This window comes from Phaethon aethereus, assembly GCF_964289735.1.
Source record: "Phaethon aethereus genome assembly, chromosome: 12".
Classification (NCBI taxonomy): Eukaryota; Metazoa; Chordata; class Aves; order Phaethontiformes; family Phaethontidae; genus Phaethon; species Phaethon aethereus.
In genome coordinates this window covers 12518921-12538873 of record NC_138588.1, presented here as the reverse complement: position 1 = coordinate 12538873, position 19953 = coordinate 12518921, and the positions used below count along the sequence as shown (strand labels likewise).

At 39.9% G+C, this 19953-nt stretch overlaps 1 protein-coding gene across 5 annotated transcripts; it reads left to right on the top strand.

Annotated features, from left to right (window-relative positions):
• Positions 1-1532: 1532 nt before the first annotated feature.
• On the top strand, positions 1533-14196 carry SEMA6D (semaphorin 6D; the record flags this gene model as incomplete). Of its 5 annotated transcripts, none has more annotated exons than XM_082005155.1 (18): positions 1533-1826; positions 2191-2302; positions 2900-2960; positions 3073-3135; positions 3229-3330; positions 3544-3634; positions 3912-4031; positions 4491-4579; positions 5346-5563; positions 5672-5803; positions 6000-6155; positions 6239-6412; positions 7184-7324; positions 7428-7505; positions 8342-8403; positions 8752-8808; positions 10658-10825; positions 12893-14196. In XM_082005155.1, the coding sequence occupies exons 1-18, from the start codon at positions 1718-1720 to the stop codon at positions 14194-14196; spliced, it is 3237 nt and encodes a 1078-aa protein (XP_081861281.1). In that variant the 5' UTR covers positions 1533-1717. The 5 variants fall into 5 exon arrangements, with proteins under 5 accessions (XP_081861281.1, XP_081861280.1, XP_081861282.1 ...); XM_082005154.1 differs by having other exon boundaries at positions 8312-8403; XM_082005156.1 differs by lacking the exon at positions 10658-10825.
• Positions 14197-19953: the final 5757 nt, after the last annotated feature.

Here is a 19953-nt window from a genome sequence, read left to right as displayed (position 1 = left end):
AAGGAAGAGCAGAGGGAAAGTGCCAGGATTCATTAGTGTTTATTAACCACTGCAGTCATCAATCTTGACTAAGAGCACAGCCCATTCGTTCTGGACTGGTGGACTGAGATACATAAATATCATTAACAGTGGAAAATGCTTCTTTTCAGGTCAGTCTGTAATGGACAGGCATTCAGACAACATCCCCATCACCAAATATTATCAGCCTTTAAGTTGGTCTCCTCACAGTCCAGCCTGAGCTGACAGAGCTCAGCAGCCTTGTGGAAGGAAGAAGCCTTGCCCCCAGCCAGCCATAGTATGAATTAACAAATACAGTATTTTCATCCCCAGTAAACATTACTGAAAGGTTAAGTGTTGTTAGGAAGGGTTTTTTTAATTGCTTTTCAAATTATTAAATGATTAATACTTCTGTGCTCTGCTGGATCAGGCCTGGCACTTCGTGTTGGCAATATGTGCATCTCTCAGCAATTCTTGAAACATGAAAATGGAAAGGCTTCTTTTTTTTCTGTTTAGACAAACAGTTTAATAACGGATTTCAGCAACTGCAAGGCATTGAGCTGGTGACTCAAAGCTCTGACCTGTGAATCGGGGCTGAATGAATGCCTCCAAAAGGTTGGAGGAGGGAGTAGTACTACATTTGCCAGGGTCCTAATGAGAAATGTGACCCCTGCCCAGACCACTTGTGGTCATTAAGGATTGCATTTCACTTTGAGATGCGTTTTCTTGCATCCTATCCAAATTGCAACTTGAGCAGTTACATTCTGCTTGCTAAAATATCCCTGCGGTTTAATTGGAGAAGTTCTGTTTCCCTTCCCCTCTTAAAAGCTTTGTTGTATAATGTTATGGTGCTATCACAATATGTGCTGTATAGAGTACACACACATGCAAAAACCCACCATGAAGTTGATAGATTTCTACAGTAACAAATAGAATTAGGGGGAAAGTGGCACCTTGGGAACACAGTTCAGCATTGTGCCCCTATTTGAGCCTCTTGCCACCCTTGCAAAGCATGTGACAAGCACTGCATCACTGCAGAGGCAGCATTTTTACATTTACTTTGCAGACGTGTAAAACACTGCACAAGGCAAAGCATCAAGTGTGTGGTCCTAGACATAAGGTGTTTCACCATGACCATGATAGGCTTAGTATTGTGATGGCAGAGCCTGGAAACAAGCAATAATTTTAAAACATGGCATGGATGTTCAGACAGATTGTGTGTCATGACTTTTTGTGGATAAGATTTAGGTATTTTATGGGGAAAGGGTTTTATTGGATGACAGTCAGTGATAGAGGGGATGGAAAGAGATTGCAGTTTAATTAAAATTCTAATCCCAAGTTTGACAATTTTTCTTGCCAGGTCAGCAGCCTGCATGTTCTATTTGTGATTCCCATGAATCAAATGGGCTGACAGTCGTCAGCTTCTTCGGAAATGCCTGTAAATCCAGCTAAATATTAGCAAGCATCAATATGTTTCAGAGCAGCTTTGAGTAGGGATGCGTCACGCAGCAGTTTTCCATCAATGTACATACAGGGGCCTTTCATAAGCACCAGTTTAGTCCACTGCTGACAGTGCTCGAACACAAATGAAAAAAAACCTTCTTCTGCAGTAGGAGGTCACGTTTGTTGTCCTGTGCTGCTGAAATCTCACTGGCGTGTTCCTGTTTTCCAGGTAGTTAAACAGTGTTGCCACAAAGGTAGTACTCATCTTTCAACAGCCATGAGGCTTCCTCTGCTTTGTGCCTCCGTGATGCTAATGAGTCTGTCCCAGTGCCGAGCTGTCAGCTTCCCTGAAGATGAGGACCCTATTAATGTTGTTGACTACCACTGTAAGTAATCTGCAAATGGTGCTAACCACAAGGCAAAAAGTTTTACTCTTTTTTTTCCCTTGGGAAGTGAAAAAAAAAAAAAAAAAAGTCTTGTTTCCTTTCAAATTGAAATGTGTTTACTGGCTTTGTATCTTTAATAGAACACAATCATTTTCTTAAAAAAGCAATCAGAAATACAGCAATAACTTCAGGAAAAAGAACATTTGCTGACATTAGCCATCTTATTCGCATTTATATTCAAGACATTACTCAAGGAATTTAGTTTAAACCCTTCTACACCTAGTATATACAGCTAATCAATGCCATATATTGATTCTTTAGCTCTATAATCCTGAGTGATGGTGTAGCTCATTTTTACTTGCAGATTCAAGGCAATATCCAGTATTTAGAGGACGCCCTTCAGGCAATGAATCTCAGCACAGACTGGACTTTCAACTGATGTTGAAAATTCGAGACACACTTTATATCGCTGGCAGGTAATTTTCTTTCACTCGGTTCATTAGATTAAAAATCTTTTCTCTTCTAGTTTTGCATTTATGTGTAAAATTCATTTAGAAAAATCTGCAGAATATGATAAAAATAAGAATTGGGGGAGGAATTCCCAGAGGAATATACCGTATCTATGGCCAGTGCATGAAAATTGGATTTGAAGGCTGCAGTTACTGTAGTTATGCTAAAACCAATGATCTAATATTCTTTTTCCTCTTTCATATTACTGCCCTGATAAAAACCTCTCCTGATTATTTTAAACTTGGAGTAACACATCAGGGATGTAGGAAGTGAGGATAACACACCTGAATATTTACGGCCCAGATTAGTCTTCAACCAAATGGAAAGACAGAGATGGATAGCTGGACACTAGGTGCTATCTAAGGACTACACGAATAAAAACCAAAACCACCCCATGTTGCCCAAGACCAACCTTCTCCAATTTGTATTAAACACAGAAAAGCCATAAGCATTTCAGAGAAGTTTCTGGTCTAACAAAACACTCTAAAAATACATTTAGCTTATCAGAAGTAGGGCCAATGAATTAATGCATTTACTTGCGTCTTTTTACTCTTTGCAAACAGGGACCAAGTTTACACTGTAAATTTAAACGAAGTACCAAAATCGGACGTTACTCCAAGCAAGGTGAGTAGGTACAGGTGCTGGCAAGGGAGAGGTATTTTCTTTGGTTTTCATTTTTTTAAGATTTTTGTTGTGGAAAGGAAATCAAATGTTCTTTTCTGGTTTGATTTAACAGAAATTAACATGGAGGTCAAGGCAGCAGGACAGAGAGAACTGTGCTATGAAAGGCAAACATAAAGTAAGTTTAGCACATACATTATAGAAAAAAAACAACACTAATATTTATTATATATGTGAAGTCTGTGATTAATACATCTTATTCTCTTTTCAGGATGAATGCCATAACTTCATTAAAGTCTTTGTTCCAAGAAATGATGAGATGGTGTTTGTCTGTGGAACAAATGCATTTAACCCTATGTGCAGATACTATCGGGTAAGAATATTGAAAATGTCATTAATCTGTTACTGGTTTTGCTTGCACTAATTAGCAAATACATCCCGTGTGATTGGAGAGTGCTTCAAGGTGAAATAAAAACAGACAGAAACCAGTGTGCTGAATTAAGTTTTCTGGAAAGACAATGTTACGCTTTTGTGCCAGTGTACAAAATAGAAATGACACTATCACCCCTTTATTTTTCTTCTCTAGCTGAATACCTTAGAGTATGACGGGGAGGAAATTAGTGGTTTGGCAAGGTGCCCATTTGATGCCAGACAAACCAATGTCGCCCTCTTTGCTGGTAAGAACTTTTGCTTGTAATGAGTCTAAATGATTAATGACACCAAAGGAGCCAGAGAGCTTTTAAAGCAAGCACAGGAAAGCTAAAGGTGTCATGGTGCCCCTGCTTTTAAATTTTTTAAAGGCCCTCCAAAGGATTAGAAGCTGACCTGTTAATAAATAGGTTACAGCAATTTGGGGAAGAGTGGCAGTAAAGAAATGGGGAAGAATACAGGCTAGTCAGAATTCTGTAGATTATTAAAGGCCTCTTAATACCACGTTTTCAACTTCCGTTTTAGATGGAAAATTGTATTCGGCAACAGTAGCAGATTTCCTGGCAAGTGATGCTGTTATTTATCGCAGCATGGGGGATGGATCTGCCCTAAGAACAATAAAGTATGATTCCAAATGGATAAAAGGTAATTTGGGGGAGTATTTTCCAATACAAATGGCAAATGCAATTTCAGTGGCACAGAGAGTCAGGTAATTCACAGCCAGCGTGCTTCACACATATGCTACAATGTCAGCATATATGTGGCTTTCAGTACAGTCTGATTACAATAAGAAAGCAATTTAACAAAAATTTTGCTTTATTTGTATTAAATACAACAATGAATTAATCTGCAGTAACAAAATACCTTAGCTGAAATGCAATTCCTGTGAGGCCTTTTTACAGTCCGTGAGCCAACATTAAAGATTTCAAGTTCGTTTAAGCTCCAGTGCACCCATACTTGGACATCCTAAAGTATCTGGAAGACTGGAGCTCATGTTCGCTGGTATGGACGTGTGGAGAAGCTGCCAAGTTCACACAGTGTGGTCAGTGTCGTACATCGATTGAGCAGTTCTTCGAAGTAACCTTCTCCTTCCTTTTTCTTTAGAACCACACTTCCTCCATGCCATAGAATACGGGAACTACGTTTATTTCTTCTTCCGAGAAATTGCTGTAGAGCACAATAATTTAGGCAAGGTAGGTATCATCACAGTGAGCTGTCAGGTGTCGCCATGTGTCGTAGCAGAATAAGAGCATCGTAAATTGGCGACAGTAACAAGCACAGTTTGCAATGTGAAGTAGGGACTAGTACAAAGTTCGCACAATTTTCCCATCATAATTTATGGGGCGGGGAGGGGGAAGAGAAATAGAACAGCACATTCTTCAACCAGGAAGTTGTTTCTGTTCTCTATGGCTTGCTGTTAGGCGAGCTCGCTACAAGTATCTTTTAGTATCGCTGTGGCTTTAGTGTTGCTGTTGCCTTAACACTTGTGGCAAGTAACAGAAAATCTGAAGGGGTTTTTTGTGCTTATTAAAGAAACAAAAGAAAACAACACAAAAGAAGAGTTTCAAAGAAGTTTCTCTAATGTCCCTGGATATTGAATAATTTATTTGTGCCAGTACTGAGTGTAATACTCATGCCTCGCCACGGAAGGATATTCTATAATAAATTATTAAATCCTTTACACATGGTAAATTAAAGTCTTCAAATCTCACTAACAATACGATTTTGAAGGAAGGGAAGGGTGGGGACAAGCTGCAGACTTGCATTTGCTTGGTGATACATTAAGATGCCTCTGCGCTACAAGCTAAACACCGTTTGCTTTCATCCTTTCTGTGCAGATAAATGGCAGTTTCCTCTTAACAAAATTACCTTTGGTGTTTTATTAACAGCTCAGAAAAAAGCACTGTATTCCTTGCATCTCTCAAGCCTTTTTTTCCCCTCCCCACCCCCCCTTCACAGGCTGTGTATTCCCGTGTGGCACGCATATGCAAAAATGACATGGGGGGGTCCCAAAGGGTCCTGGAAAAACATTGGACATCCTTTCTGAAAGCTCGCCTCAACTGCTCAGTTCCTGGGGATTCATTCTTCTACTTTGATGTTCTGCAGTCTGTCACAGATATAATAGAAATCAATGGAGTCCCGACAGTTGTTGGTGTATTCACCACACAGCTTAACAGGTGAGAGATGAGCAACCTTACATCAAAGGTAGTTCTCTGGCTCTCTCTTACACTGAGGTTGGTGCCATTGTAGTATGAGTTTTTGCAACTATTTTTCTAATTTTACAGCATCCCTGGTTCAGCAGTGTGTGCTTTCAGCATGGATGACATTGAGAAAGTCTTCAAAGGGAGATTTAAAGAACAAAAGACTCCTGACTCTGTTTGGACAGCTGTACCTGAAGACAAAGTACCAAAGCCAAGGTAAAAGGTTCTTACTTGTGATGCCATAATACTGTCCTTGTAAAGAGCTGCCTTAAATCACCTGCACTCTTGAGCGTCTTGTCGGGTAAAAACTAAAGCAGAGCTTTACACTTCAGCCATAAGGATGCTCATTAGCAGGCTGCCTTCTCTTGTTGACAAAAAAACCAAGAGGAAAACTCTGTTGTTCTCCTTTCAGACCTGGCTGCTGTGCAAAACATGGCCTAGCAGAGGCTTACAAAACCTCCATTGATTTCCCAGACGAAACACTCTCTTTCATCAAGTCTCACCCTTTGATGGATTCAGCTGTTCCCTCGGTCATTGAGGAGCCCTGGTTTACCAAAACACGTGTCAGGTATGACACCGTTCAAAAATAACGCGTGTGAAAAGGAAAACAAGAAAACGTGCTGTTAATGATACGCCTTTTGGTCTCGACAGATACAGATTGACAGCAATTGCTGTAGACCATGCTGCTGGACCCTACCAAAACTACACAGTCATATTTGTTGGCTCTGAAGCAGGAGTAGTACTTAAAATCTTGGCAAAGACCAGGCCTTTTTCTCTGAATGACAGTGTATTACTGGAAGAGATTGAAGCATATAATCATGCAAAGTAAGTATTACCAGAACACCTAAGTTCTTCACCTAGTCCTTGGTACCCAGCTAAAAAAAATTATGGTAATAATTTGTATGGTATATATGGTAATAACCAACTCATTATCACGAACATCATCACTTGTTTGTCATTTCACAGTGTTCCTCATGTTGAATAACCTGAAAATATTTGGTCACTTGCCATTTTGCATGGGTTGAGTGAACAACCTAGTTCCACTCCAGTGACGTCACTGATACAGTCTTCCGCAAATAGATACACTTCCTCCTGAATATGAAATGTCAGAACTATCTGCTGCTCTTAAGAAAAAATTATGTGAGCTTGTCTTGAGGGTTTCTCAAGAGTGACCAATAATGTATAAACTACATCTAATCATTTTAAACTTGTTTATTCTGGCGGAAAGAATTTGGGAACGGAAGCATTCCAATTAGACTCTACAGGCGTCCAGTACAGGACTCCTGTTCTGCTCTGTCGAGATACTTACGCCAACTGAGAGAACAAAGAAAATGGATTTGTATTTTTTTCCTACATAGTTCAGCAAACTTGTCACCTAGCCATAAATAAGAGCCAGAAGCTGGCATTTGAAAACCCGTAGGTTTGTTTAGAAATCGCTAAGCAAGGACTAGTGAGTTACATTAATCTGTGTAAAAAAAGTCTCTTTTCAGTAGCTAAAAAGACAATAAATACATAAAAAGTTTGCAATGTAAGTAAGTGCTGCACAAAGTACTACAGTTACTAAAATAATGGCCTCCCATTATTTTTGCTGAACAGGTGTAATGCTGAGAGCGAGGAGGACAGAAGAGTCATTTCCCTTCAGCTGGACAGAGACCACCATGCCCTGTTCGTGGCATTCTCCAGCTGTGTCATTAGAATTCCTCTGAGTCGGTGTGAGCGTCACGGGTCATGTAAAAAGTACGGCCCCATTCCTGAACTCCCCCTTAAAGGAAGGGCACCAACATCTCTTGGGAAGGAAGTAAAAAATGCATGATTTTTTGGGGGTTTTTTCTCTTGCAAGGGCATGTATTGCTTCACGGGACCCATACTGTGGCTGGTTAGACCACGAGGCATGTGGAAGAGTGACACCAGGCATGCTGTAAGTACTGTTTGTCAGATTAGCCCAGCATCTCTACATATGCTTTCTAGACCACATACATAGGCTCATATCCTATGCCTGTTCCCTTGCACTCAATTAATAAATCTCCATTTTTTTTTAGGGATGGTTTTTCAGTGTACTGTATATGTAAGAACAGAATGCTAAAGTCTGACCTAATTCTGCAATCTCTAGGTGAAGACTTGCTTTCAGTGGGAGTTTTACACGTGTGTGGGAGGACAAGCAGACCTATAGGAGGAGCAGTTGGAAGCAGGAAGGCAAGAAATGGCTGCCTGCACACCTGAGCAGCTCAGAGAGGACAGTAGACAGTATCCCCTCCCAGGCATGCTCACGGCCAGGGCACAGTTAATTGCAAATATGAAAGCACAGGAGAGTAAGATTTTGCTTCCATGCTGAAGCTTGGCTGATACATATGCATACCAAGGGTATTTTGCACAAATCAAGTCTGTAATACACAGTGCATTAGCAGCTGTATCTTAAAAAGAGGCCTTTGTAGGAGGCCACTGCAAACTTTACCTAGAGTAATTGGATGGTTGTATCTATCTAAACCCAAGAGCACACTCAGTGTAGGACAAGATGACCAAGGGATTTTTTTTTTTTTTTCTATTATTTCCTGGCATAAAGCATATATAGAGAGAGTTTTAAAGCCTGGTTATAACTAACCTGTGCATTTTGTAAAACAATTTTTTGGGCCATACACTAGCTCTTGTATACATTTCCATTTGCTGCTTCCAGGAAAAAAAAAAAAAAATCACCATTTGTTTCCCTACTAATACTGTTAATTGCAGGTTCTCTTTGTTTGTTTCATACAACCACAGTGCCAGAGGATATGTACAAGATGTTGAATACGGCAACACTGCACAGCTTGGGGACTGCCATGGTAAGGCATAGTCATTGCTGCTCACTTACTTACAATGTCTCAACAGTAGTCTGTGGCCACACCTCACTATGGATGTTAAATTTGTGATGAGCTTTTCAGTAACATGATGAACACATCACCTGGTGTTACTGTGAATGTTCACAAAGCTGAGCTTTTTGGTCCTGGGTGGCAGAGTTTTGTCTTTCCTTCACCAGTTTACAACTATTTGGGGTCTACAGCAAAGTATTGAAGAATTTATTTTTTGTAACCTGTAATATTTTGGTTTTTATTTTTCATTACTCAGGTTTGAGATCTTTTGCTTTCTTTTTGTTACTTTTTACTGATTACTTGTTCCTTTAATTCTTTTAGAAATTTTGCCTACTACAGCTACACCAGATTACAAAATATTTGGCGACCCAACATCTGGTTAGTTTTTTTTAATTTTTTTGAATTAATGACCTTTACTTTCCTTCAGTTCAGCATTTTCAGCCCTTTTTTCCTTCCTTTTGCACAGTTGGCAATCCTCCATTTTTGTGCTTTTACTCATGTTCCCACTGATGGTATAGATAGTCAGACTCTTCTCACTCAGCACTTCACCCTGTGTAGCCGCATGTTAACAGCTCATTATTTATTGAGACATCTTTTATGAAAGAGCCTGATTAACATAGATGACATCTTCACTGCACGAAAGTCCACTAAGCTTTACTCTTTATACCCAGCCATGCATTTGTGAATGCCCCTATTGGTCATCTCTAGTAGATGAATGGCAGAATTTCATCATCTTCCTCCTTACCTCTCCTTTCCTCTTTTCCTCCTTTCCCAGCAAGCTTTTTGCACAAATACACATTTTAGAAAATGTGTATTTCTATATTTTTGAAATGTTTTAAGTAGTTTATGCTAATGGAAAAAATTTTAACATCACACACTGTGTAGCTGAATGAGGACTTGTGTAGACAAAGGTGACGTATTAAAAAAATCTATGCATTGTTGTCAGATGGACTTTCATATTCTTCAGTCTCCTTCAGTGATTTTTCTAATAGTGTTTTCACCACTAGCCCCTGATGTTCAGGGAGACAGGACCCAGTGCTCCTGTGTTGATTTCAACAGGAACAAGACCGAGCCCTTGTTTTCAGTCATTGCTCCCAGAACTTGCTCTCTGCTTTGAAACCAAGGGCACATTGCTGATTGATTGATTGACAAATATGAAAATAATCTATTTGTATGCGTGCAACAAGAGCAAGAACATTATTTGTGTTTTGGTTTCTGATGGTATTTGCACTTCTGTAGCTTGACAAGAAGTAATGTTTGAGAAAAATATTTTCCAGATATATTTGCCATAATGTAAGTTAGAGTCTCCCTTAGGAGAGCAAAACAAAACAGTGTTACATGGAAATGCTACCTTGCTTGTGTGAGTGTTTGTTTACTTTATCAGCTGAATTTTCAAAGTGAGTGGTATGTTAGAACACAGGTACAACTGAATCTTATCTTATTTCCAAGTGCTGAATGAGTGTGTTGTGTTTTTGAAGTACATTTCTCAGTCAGATCTCAAGCCATAGACATTCATACCTAAACCACCTACTGGGACAGTGAACACAAAATACTTGAATGTGCAAAGCAGATTTTGGATTGTAAACCAAATTTGATGTGTTTCCTCCTCATGTGCATTTTCACATAGGCTACGGGGGGTGGGTTCTGTTCAGCAAATCTACCACAAAGGAGCCAGAATCTATGCAACATTGTTCCTTAGGAACCATTACAAAGTAGAGGTTAAAAACATTCCTTTCATCCCCACCTGTAGAAATGGCTCCTTCAGCAGTTCCTGGTATATACCATAATAGCACTAATGGGGCTGATCTGGTTTCTCAGGCGTAACCTGTCATGAGCATGCGTCTTTCCAAGTAACTTCTCTTTTTTTGAAGATGTTTAAAGGGCGGCCAAGTATGTTGTCTCCAGTGAAGAATATAGCAATTAGGTACAACAAGTTGTGCTTTGCACCTCCACCAGTTAGTTAGTTGCTTTAACTTTTGCGCTGCTTTCATGTTTTACTTCTCTGGCTTTTTGGCTAGCAGCTGTTGATGTTTTAATGTATTTTTTTCGTACTTAAAGTTTTGAACCAATTGATTTTATTCAGCCCTCTGTACCTCTGCAGAGTGTAGGGGGTCACATTTTGCTCTAACTCCCATTACTGTCTCCAGCTATAGCTTAGGTGTGCCATGAAACAGTGAGGAAAGCCTGACTGTAATACACATTAATAAAAATCTGTTTGCCACCACAGACATGGAGTTCTCCTCACCTTCCATTACCACAATGGCAAGTATCCCAGTTATATCACCTAAAGTGATTGGTTCCTGGAAACCTAAAGTGACTGGCTCTCGGAAATTTGTAGTTCAAGATGACCCAAACACTTCTGATTATTCTGATCCATTATCAGGTGTCCCAAAGGGTAAGGCCTTACCAGGGAATACATTGCAGCTGAATGGAAACCTGATAGTCTCAGCATTGCCTAAGGCTTAAATGTAACAGCCATCATTGTTGGGCTATATTTTACACCCATTTCCTGTGAATATGCAGACAGTGCAATCATGTTTTTCATACCTACTTAGCCGGTGTACAAAGTGCTGCTTAGAGCTTATAATGGGAAACAGAGATAATAAGCTCAGCCTTTTATTCCTGGGGTGCTCCAACACTCCCATTAAAATCAGTGGGAGTTCTGGATGCATTTTAAAAAAATTACATTCAAGGTCTACCTGCACCTCTGGTGGTTGTTTTCAAACCAACTTTTATTGTGGGGGGTGGAAGAGGAACAGACAACAAAGCTCAGCTCCATGACAGATCCCTGTGTTAAATGGGGCATATCCCAAACTCTGCATGCCTGCGGCATGTTTCTGAAGAACATGGGACAGATCTGAGTAAGGATGTGCTGAATTTCTATTCTCTGGCTATGAGCATCTGTTTACAGACTGTCTCCATACATAGACACACACCCGGGTTTCAGCCGAACGCAAAAAGAAACATACTCTGCCTGTAATTCATCTTTCTGTAGCCATTCTTTCAGCTAAGTGAACCTTGGCAACAAAGGCAACAAAGGCTTTAATCCAGTAGGACCAGTTGCAGTCAAAGAAGGAATCGAGATGCTTCCAATCCCATAACCAAAACTTAACACAAGTCTGCATCAGTACACAGAATAGCCAGGTGACAGACAGACATGTTTGCACAACTCTGTATTTACTGAAAATCTCACCAGCCAAAAACCATTTGTGTTCTATTACCATTCACCAAAACATATCAGGTTTCCTATCAGCCATTATGGCAGTGCATTTGTCATTTTAATTTGTTGCAGTTATTTTCCGTTTTGCTTCAAATTTTTGTTATCATTTGCTCTTGGTTCTGAATCATACTTTGTGTCATAGCTATTAGTGAATGTTACTCATGTTTTCTTTCTTCTTCTGCACAGTTCCATTAAAACCTATAACCCTGAACATTAACAATGTTCAAAGGCCTTGCCTCTAACAAAAATGAATCTGTTCCTTCCCTCTTGCTCTTTCATTTTAACATCCCTTGGGAAATTTTACTTACTTACTTACTTACTTTCATTAAAAACTAACATTGTCTTAGCTGCAAGATGTCTGTGGTTGCTTTAAAAATCTCAAAGAACAAGGGGAGGTTTTTAATACACAAATAAAAAACTAATCCAATATTTGACTTCCTGGTCTGAGCAAAAGGTTTTCTAAATTTTAACCTTCTCTAATTACTTACTTACTTAACCTTGCAAGTTATTTTTCTTAATGTTATACAAGTATTTATGTTATTGACTAAAAAAAGAGAAAAATTAGTGCTCTAAGAGAATGACATAATCTTGAACTTCAAAAATTGTACATTTACATAATGCAAGGTGTGCCACTCCAAGGCTAGCAACCTGTGAATGTATTCGTTTACAAGTTTTGCCTCATACTACATCATTAATGTGGTTATAACAATGCAGGATGTACATGATACAGTTTTACACAACATTTGCATAATCCTGTCTCTCTTTTGATACTGATTTATGAGCTGGGCAGAAAATTGAGAGAGAAATCCATCCATGAGTTATTAATTGCTGTCTGGCCCAGTAGCACCTTCTAACCTCAATTTTCCAGCAGAAATCATTAATGTTAATAACATACAGGCCCCTATTTCTGAGACTTAAAGGAGATTTGGGGACAGGCTAAACCAAACGTAGTATGAGGAGAGAAGCTTTGACAAGCATTCCTCATTCATTATCAAAGAACAGGGACAGTCTTCATTTAGACTGATCAATGCTCACAGAGTCAGTCATTTTTACTTATAAAATTATTTGCAATCACCAGTGGATTGCAGGGTCCAACCGAGTTACCATAACACTAGACACAGAGCACTTACTTACTTACTTACAAATACTTAATAGACACTTCCCTGAGGGAGGCGACCTTCTTCTGAAATGTGTCAGTATGAAGTACATGTAGATTTATGATATATTGGCTGTCTTTTGCAGGTGTGAGGTGGGAAGTACAATCGGGAGAGTCCAACCAAATGGTACATATGAATGTCCTTATCACTTGTGTCTTTGCCGCTTTTGTTCTGGGAGCCTTTATTGCGGGAGTGGCTGTTTACTGTTACCGGGATATATTTGTACGGAAATCCAGAAAAATACACAAAGATGCAGAATCGGCTCAGTCCTGTACTGACTCCAGTGGGAGCTTTGCTAAACTGAATGGGCTGTTTGATAGTCCCGTCAAGGAATATCAACAAAACATTGATTCACCCAAACTTTACACAAACCTGTTGACTAGCAGAAAGGAGTTGCCACCAAACGGTGATACGAAGTCCATGATGATGGACCACAGGGGCCAGCCTCCGGAATTGGCTGCGCTTCCAACTCCTGAATCTACACCAGTTCTTCAACAAAAGACGCTGCAGGCTATGAAAAGCCAGTCGGACAAAGCGCATGGTAACCTCAATGCTTCACGAAAGGAAACCCCACTAAAAAGCCCTCAGTTTTTTCCTTCCAGTCCTCCACCCCACTCTCCTCTAAGTCATGGACATATTCCTAGTGCTATTGTTCTTCCCAATGCTACCCATGATTACAATACATCTTTCTCAAATTCTAACGCGCACAAGGTGGACAAAAAGATGCAACATATTGATCATCCACTTACAAAACCATCCAGCAAAAGAGACCACAGGAGATCTGTTGATTCCAGGAACACCCTGAATGATTTTCTGAAACACTTAAATGAAACTACTAGTAATCCCAAAGCAATTATGGGAGATATTCAAGTGGCCCACCAGACTTTGATGCTGGATCCAATGGGAAATATGTCTGAGATCCCACCTAAGGTTCCCAACAGGGAGGCATCTTTATACTCTCCTCCATCAACTCTTCCAAGAAACAGCCCCACAAAACGAGTGGACGTTCCCACCACTCCTGCAGTACCAATGACCTCTTTGGAAAGGCAGAGAGGTTATCACAAAAATTCTTCACAAAGGCATTCAATATCTGCCCTTCCTAAAAACTTAAATTCACCAAACGGTGTTTTGCTATCCAGACAGCCTAGTATTAATCGCGGAGGGTACATGCCTCCCACGGCAGGCACAAAGATGGACTACATGCAAGGGACGCCCGTCAGCGTTCACCTCCAGCCCTCCTTGTCCAGGCAAAGCAGTTACACGAGCAACGGCACGCTGCCTCGTACAGGAATAAAGAGGACACCCTCCTTAAAACCTGACGTGCCACCAAAACCCTCATTTGTTCCTCAAACAACTTCAGTCAGACCACTGAACAAATACAGTTACTAGGACATGTCTGTGCTAAAAATGAGTGCGCCGCTGACCTGTGCAGGTTGTGAGACGATGTTGTGGTAGACACATAAGACAGAGACTTACTTGCTTGTTATTAATGAGAACAAAGTGGCCAAAGAAACTGTCTTTACTTCAGCAACATCTGTGTCTTGCCACATGTAGCTATAGCAAGACTTCGTGTACTTGCTAAGAGCAAACACAAAAAAACAAAGGAAAGTGCTGGTCATTACATTTCTTTTGTTTGGAGCTAAGGAGACATGTAGCACAATGGGGTGGGGGCTACTTTACTGTTCTAAATAGCTAAAAAAAAAATGTTACTGGGGAAAAAAATCGGTAAGCAAATACTTGAAAAATGGGTTCCATTTTAGACTGCCATTAAGCGTGGTCCTTCCCATTAAATGTGAACATTTTAATATGTATGCATTCACCTTGCCTCTTGCACAAATGTCAGAAAATGGTGATGTCTCAATGAATATCTGGGTTAATAATCAATTTGCTGGAATTCAGTCTCTGGCCCAACTGTAGCATTATTATTTTTTTCTCTCCATGTGTGTGGCATTTTGTTTGTGCCACCAATAAAGCTGTGCGTGTGTGTGGATGTGCGTGTGTACTGTACACACTTGTATGTACTTAGATTCCCATTGCATCTTTTATGCTATGGAATTGTTTACATTGAGCATGACTGAACAAACAGATGACTCTGCCTTCTGCAGCCCACTGGGTTCAGTTTGGAGACAGCCAAGGATGAACTGCGCATCTCTGCCAGCCTCGATGAAATAGTCACCCCGTGAAAGAGTGCAGATATGTTTAATTCTTCATAACTGTTACGCTGCTATTGATTCAGAGCTGTGCATTTCAAGTCTAGTGCTTTGGGCTGGAACGGGGGAGTTTTACTGTGTTTCCACAGTGCCTCCATCCAATACCTGGCCACACTGTGAACTTGAGCCCCTTCTCATTGAGGGCAGCTAATAATCAATTCACTTGGTAAAGGCCTGTGTAACTAGAGGAGGTTACGTTTTTGTTGCATTTAATAATGCCCTACACGCTGACAGACTCTTGTCAATAAAAAAGAAGAAACATTAATTGGCCTGGCAGAAGCAGTCTGTGAAAACTCAACAGTAGTGCAATCAATTTGTTTTTGTTGTGTAATGTAAGGTTTTTTTCCAAAGTCATGCAGGTAATGACAATATTCTGTAAATATTATGTGTGAGTTTACCTGAATCTGTGCATTTTGTGCCTTATTCATGCAAATGATAAAAGTACTAAAAAAAAAAAAATAAATCTGTCAAGTGTTCTCACTATAGCACATATCTCCTGAGTGCCAGTTGTTAAACCTCTCAACAGCACCCAAAGGAAAAAAAAAAAAAAAAAAAAAAAAAACAAAAGATAAAAAGCAGGAATAATTAATGGTAACTAAAGGCAGCCTACAATCCAAGAAGACAGCAGCATTAAATCACCTTACCATGATAAACATTCCACTCCAGCCCTCCAAAGGATCAAACAGTTATAATGTGAAATCAAATGAGGTTTCTAGGGTAATGGAACACCTGCTAAAGTTGTGTAAGCTATTTAGTAGGTTTTACAGTATCCACTTGCAGTTGATATTCAACACAGATGGCTATTTGAGTTTGCAAATGACACACTACCACATTGTTTATTGAATATAACTATAGAAATAACTATGGCAGAGGAATATTCATGAATTAGTGGGACAAATAACTGCAGTGGGTTTCAGAGACGGTGGAGATTTATATTGTGTGTTCAAAGGGGAGAAAAGGTTAGTCCCTGAAAACTGGATCTCTGTTACAAAACAAAGGATAGTAGTCGTCATTTTTTTCTCGCAAGGCTGTAAGGGACATTTATTTCCTGAGACCTCTGGATCCAAAAACCAATTATCTCTCTTCCTAAACACTTCTGTCTTGCAACTAAAACACTACAGATTAATAACTCTTAAAAATGTACTCAGCTGTCAAAAGACACAAACTGATCTGAATTCACTTTACAAATATTAATTAATACAGACTTGTGTGAAAATGAAAGATAAATGTATGTGAACCCTGATAACCTCCTGTAACATTGTGCTGCCTTGTAGATGGTAATGTGAGTTCTCTCAGTATTTATGTTGAAATTTCTAACATTCAACCTAGTCCTTATTCTGTTAATTTAATAATAAAAGATGCTTTATCCATTTGTGCAAAGGTAAACGCAGATTGTATCTTTTTTAATGGTACGGCATAAAAAAAGTAACCCTTAAATGAAGCTGCTCTATACTATAGAGTACTTTAACATGTATAGATATCTTGTAAACTTGTATTGTGGATGTGTAAATAATACGTTCTTTGGATTTTTAACACCGCATGTAAAATCAAAATAAAATATTCCAATGTACTGAGTGTCTAGTTTCATCACTAGCGAGGCTACCTTTAGGTGCATTGTTGTTGGGATTACAATGGAAGAAGAACTCTGCTTGCCTTTAATAGCTCTGTGAAGAAGGCAGAGCCATCCTCTCATCAGCCTTACGGGACTCGCAGAGGCGGATGGCAACGCACACATGTGTCCTTCCGTTTTCATTGCAGCCACATGTTGACACACATGTTCTTGAGGGAGAGTGAGTGTCTGCAGATGACTTTCAGCCTCCTGAGTTAAAAATAAAACGTCAAAGTAACTGGCAATGCAGTTAGGGTACAGTCAGGGTTGCCCATATGACACACCAACAAGATGCACTGAATTTGAAAATACACAATATATGCCCATACGAAGCCCTTATTAGAGCCCGATCCAGGTTTCCGCTGGGCTCTGGGTCCTGCCAATCTTTCCTGTTAAGGTTAGAAAAATACCAATTTTGTGCAACTACAGTACGGTTTTGAAAGAAGATCGTGCATTCCTTCTAAAATGTAGGCTACAAAAAGGTAGAGATCATTCCTGGCAAAATTAATTGCAGACCCTACATAGCAGGACATTACTAAATACTTACCAATGCTTACTAATTTAAATTCATGTTTCAGGCAAACAGTAAAGCCCAGCAGAAATATACATGCCATATATTTAGTATGTGCCAACATCACACGTAATTTTAAAATAATCAGGGTAATTTAGTATCAGAAAACAAATACAACATATTCTTTTAATTAAAAGTTGATTTTTAGATCATGAATAACTGATTTGTTATGAGATTATGCTGTCAAGGTATACATCATTTGAAATTACTGTGCATGTTATAACAATACAATGGCACCCTAGCCATATCTTACTAAAAATATATATATTTTAAAGGGAAAAGAAACATGGTGCTAAAAAAAATCCCAAAGCTGTAATGGCTCAATAACTTTTTTCTAGTGCAGAAGCAAATTTAAATTTCTTTTCACTGGTGCGTTTTTTTCATTGGATGTCTTTATACATGAAATGAAGAGACAAGCAGATACAGCTGTCATATGCTGCAAGCCTGTGCTGCTTTCCCACTTCAAAATTAGCTATACCTGTGACCTCCAAGTGTCAGCCAGTAAGGCTGAAGGTGTTCCCTCTGTGAGGGGGCAGTACCTTTTGAAGCACACCTACTTGAATAATTTTCAGTCAGGCATTAAGGGTCATAATGATAAATTATGTCAAATAGTTATTTTGGTAACACATAAATGTGCATCTACAACACAAATGATGGAATATTTTTGTTCAGAAAATACCTGTGTCTATTCTATCTAAAAGGTGTCAAGTGACCATTTTCCACAGTTACTTGTTTTGGTCTATGTTGAACCGGCCTTCACTTAACCAGAGTGATGTGTGGCTGGGTGGGTCTAGCCAGACGCTCGTCTCTCCCGACGTGCTCTGCTAGGCAGCATGGCAGGTGCAAACACCACAGAAGTCTATGAAAACAAATATTTACTGTTTGTTAGAAAAATAAGTACAAGAAAAACTCTCCCCTTACTGACAGAGGGGGAACGTGGCAGCCAAAGGCTAAACAGCCATAACAAGCAGCTTTTAATTTCAAAATCATCAATGAAGACAAATGCTTTGTCTTTAATGATGATGCCAAAGCAGCCACCTACAGACTTCCCGTTCTGAAAGGGAACTGCAACAATAACGAAAAGCTTATCAAGAAAAGAAATATATTAAAGCAATTTCAGTTTTTCTCCTCAGATGCTCTCCTGGGCCAATTGGTTGGTTTTAAGCACCCTGAAGTCTCTCTTGAAGAGCAGTCCGTAGCTGCAGCACTAGCTGATAAGCGCATGAAGGGAGCTTGATGCTGGTGGGCAGGAACACGCTCACAAGGGGAGGTCCCAGGCCCAGAGCACAGAGTTGGCCTGAGCGCTCAGGGCTGCGGAGAGGCACGCACAGTCCTGGCGTGGGCACATGAAGGCAGAGGAGAGGCTCCTGCTCATCTCTGGCTTGCTTGGGTTTTTTTTTTAGAAAAAACGTAATTTTGAACAGAACAGAGACAAGTAAAAAAGACAAAACAAAAAAGGGCTGCAGGCCCATAGCAGTGAGATGAATGCAAGAAAACCAATTTGTAAAGCCGCGAGTAGTTACCTATACAGCTGCCAGCACAAACCTGTGGCCTTTTAAATTGGGGTCTTAAAGTAATCAGAGTAGTTACAAAAATCAGGATGCCTCTGTCTTGGTGCTGTCTTGCTAATGACTCACTCTGTGACCCTGGGAAGATTGTGCAGGGTTTATTCAGTGTAACGGATCCTCAGAAGGCAGTGTTCTTAGCTGGAGCATGTGCATTTGGTCTGTTTGTGACGTTTTCCACTTATGAAGGTTGTCTTATTTTTTCTTCTCCCTCCATGATTCTGAGCACCAGCAAGGACATTTTGTAGGTAAATACAGGGAAAGGGAAAGCTCGTCCTATCTGGGAAAGGTTAGTTAGTATTTGCAGGAGTGGAGAGCAATTGGTTGGTATTTCCCCAGGCGTCTATTAATTTCATGGGGTGGAAAAATATTTTTAAAAAATTGATCACAACAAACTACCTCATAAATGCAGCATCTGGACTTCAGCTGGGATGTGCAAGCTCCTCATATAAAAATCAGTACCAGGAGACCAGCCTACCAAGACTGTATTTGTTGTTCAAATGTCATCATAGCACCACATGTAAGAGCAAGGAACCAAAGGATTTGGGAGAAAAAAAACCACATTACATATTTAATTAGATTCAGCTTTGCTTAGAGAACTAGAGATTCTCACCTTTTTATTCAATCATACTAAAGTGCAACTGTTGTGAGGGCCTGACTCTGGACCAGCCATTGCTGCCTGCCTGCAAACATTTTTGTAGACATATTGCATTGGCCTGACACACATCTGAAATTATAATCTGTCCTGAAGTCTCGACTGAGAAACCATTTCTACTCTGCCTGAAATGAAATTTATTGGAAGCTCTGATTTTATTAGTGCATTCTGAATTCATCTGATGACCTGATTTATGGTCTGCTTGCTTGCTTTTTTCCTACAGTCACCAACTACTTTTCTGAGTTCTGCTCATTAAAATCGTAACTAGATCCAAGTCTGTGTCCTACAGTGAAGGCTGCTGACCAGAGCGGAGATGCCATATTTAGATAAAGTTTGAGAATTCCTTGGGCTGCAACAATGACGCTAGGTCCTCTCTACCAGACTGGTGCCTCTGCCCTTCCTATCAGCCAGGAAGAGTGTTGATCCAGCTCCTGTAATACTTTAAGCATAGGGAAGGAGAAGAGAATCTACCACACGGCCAAGCTGTCCTGACCATTTTCAGGAATGGTCTCTATCTGTCAACAAAAAAGGAAGTT